The sequence below is a fragment of the Cannabis sativa genome, chromosome 7 (genome assembly GCF_029168945.1).
Source record: "Cannabis sativa cultivar Pink pepper isolate KNU-18-1 chromosome 7, ASM2916894v1, whole genome shotgun sequence".
NCBI classification, from domain to species: domain Eukaryota; kingdom Viridiplantae; phylum Streptophyta; class Magnoliopsida; order Rosales; family Cannabaceae; genus Cannabis; species Cannabis sativa.
Window position 1 is genome coordinate 35,865,833 of NC_083607.1, and position 2,454 is coordinate 35,868,286.

The following is a 2,454-nucleotide window of genomic DNA, read 5'->3' on the forward strand; positions in this document are numbered from 1 at the left end:
TAGCACAACTAGTAGAACGTTCTTACTCATCTGTTAAGCCTTGTAAATAGGTGTATGGACGCCTAGTTATAAGTCGGTATTATATGATATGTTATATGCTTGTCTTACTGAGTCTGTCGACTCACAGTTCTGCTTCTATGTGTAGGTAAAGGAAAGGCGAAGGCTGAACAGGAGTGAACCTGAGCTCGGATGAAGTTGTACATGTCAAAGCAACACGACCTAGAGTGTTCGATCTCGGGACATCTGGGGATTGTATTTTGTTGTCGCTGTGCGACCTGTAATATATGTATTTTGGAATGTTAACTTTAAGAAGATTGAAAACGGGATCCCGGTACTTATAAATATTTTTATTATATTATAAAGTTTATTAATTAATATAAAAGTTTTAATTTGACATGTTTTTCGAGAAAATTCTTTGATTAGCAAAGATTGCACTGTAGCGTGCCTTAGCAATAGGCCGTTACAGCATTTATCCAAGATGCAAGTAAACTATGTTCTAGATTGTCATATCAGTAAAACCCTGTGTTCTGATAAATCTTGGAATATATCTATAATCACATAATCTTGATTACTTTCCACTATGCTGACGACACAATAAACAAGAATATAAATGTGAAAAGGGTTTGGATGAATTTATAAATCAAATAGACAAGTAATTGATAACATGAACCAAAAAAATACACAAATGAATAAAAAATACTTCTGTTTCTTTATGGATATTGAATAATAGAGATTACATTGAAATGGAGTTTTATTTAGGGCATAAAACCCAACACACCAGCCAATAAATGAACTTGCAAGATCACTCTAGAAATGACAAAGAACAACCACCATGCGAAGAGGAAAATGAAAAGACAAATGAGGACCATGAGTATGATACTTTTGGGACAGGACAATATGCGGATTTGAGTGAGGAAGACCATGAGTACAGCATGGATGAAGAAGATTTGGGAGTTGATGAGAGAGCCGAGAATTAGTTGACAGAGTTAGTGAAAAAGCATGTACATATTGATGTTGTCAATGATGGTTGTGTTGAGTTTGTTAGTGATTTCAAACCGCATAGTAGTTCTTCTGATGAAGACACTGAAGTAGAAGATGAAGAACCTACAAATGTTCATAAGAGGAAGAAAAAGTATGTAAGAACGAAGCTGCAAAAATTTTTTGAGTTTAGGCCAGAAGTTGACATGGCCAATCCAATATTCAAACCAGGTTTATCATTTGCTTCAGGGGCACATTTCAAAAAAGCAGTGAGGGAGTATGCCATTCAACAGGGTAAGGATGTTTACTTTGAGAAAAATGACTCTAATACGGTTAGGGCAAGATGCAAAGGAGTTAATTGTCCATGGGTATTGTTTTCATCTAAAATAGATGATACTCTTACATTTGTTGTGAAACGTTTAACGATGACCACAAGTGCCCGAGAACCAATAAAAATAGATTTGCAAGTTCAAAATGGCTTGCTGAAAAGGACCTGGATCGATTCAAGATGCATGATAAGTGGGTTGTCTCGGCCTTCCAACAAAGTGTTGGCAGAGAGAAGATCCTCGTTATCTCAAGAGATAAGGCATATAAAGCTTGGATGTTTGCAACAAAAGAGATAGAAGGGACTTATCAAGAACAATACAATGCCCTTTGGGATTACGCTGAGGAGATCAAGCACACCAACAAGGACTCAACTATAAAAATTCTCACTGAAGCAACTGAAGATGGTAAGCCTCATTTCAAAAGAATGTATATTTTCTATGGTGGACTGAAACAGGGTTTCAATGAGGGGTGTAGACCACTCATTGGATTGGATGGCTGCTACATTAAAGGGTACATCCAGGTCAATTGTTGACTACAGTTGCCATAGTTCCAAACAACCAGATGTATCCAGTTGCTTTCGCTGTAGTGGAGATAGAAAACAAAGACTCTTGGAGTTGGTTTGTGAATTTGTTGAAGGGAGATTTGAAGATTGAGAATTCTCTTCACTGGAGCTTTATTACAGACAAACAAAAGGGGTTAGAACAGGCATTAAAGGGTATGTGGGAAGATGGGATACCCGAAGCTGAGCACAGACATTGTGCTAGGCACTTGGAAAAAAATTTCATCAAGGTGTTTAGGGATAAAACACTGAAAAAACCCTAATGTGGAAGGTGTTGGGTTTTATGCCCTAAATAAAACTCATTTCAATATAATCAGATTTACTTATTAATATAGATCAGAAATAACATTTAATGTTGCATGGTTCACATGATTTATTTCATGATTATATGTACATAATGTATGAATTCTTCTGAAACCCTTTTCACATACTTGATCCTGTTTATTGTGCTGTCAACACATTGGAAAGTAAACATGACTATGTGAATAAAGTTTCCTAGATTTATCAGACACAGGGTTTTACTGATATGATAATCTACAACAGAGTTTACTTGCATTTGGAGAAGTGCTATGTTCTTTCCAGAGCATTAG

The 2,454-nt window shown here is 36.2% G+C and overlaps 1 protein-coding gene across 1 annotated transcript; it reads left to right on the top strand.

Annotated features, from left to right (window-relative positions):
• Nucleotides 1–788: 788 nt before the first annotated feature.
• On the top strand, nucleotides 789–2,127 carry LOC115696575 (uncharacterized). Its single transcript, XM_030623469.1, has 4 exons — nucleotides 789–976; nucleotides 1,046–1,310; nucleotides 1,415–1,709; nucleotides 1,826–2,127. Exons 1-4 carry the CDS (start codon nucleotides 789–791, stop codon nucleotides 2,125–2,127), a joined length of 1,050 nt encoding a protein of 349 aa, XP_030479329.1.
• The last annotated feature ends 327 nt before the right edge of the window (nucleotides 2,128–2,454 follow it).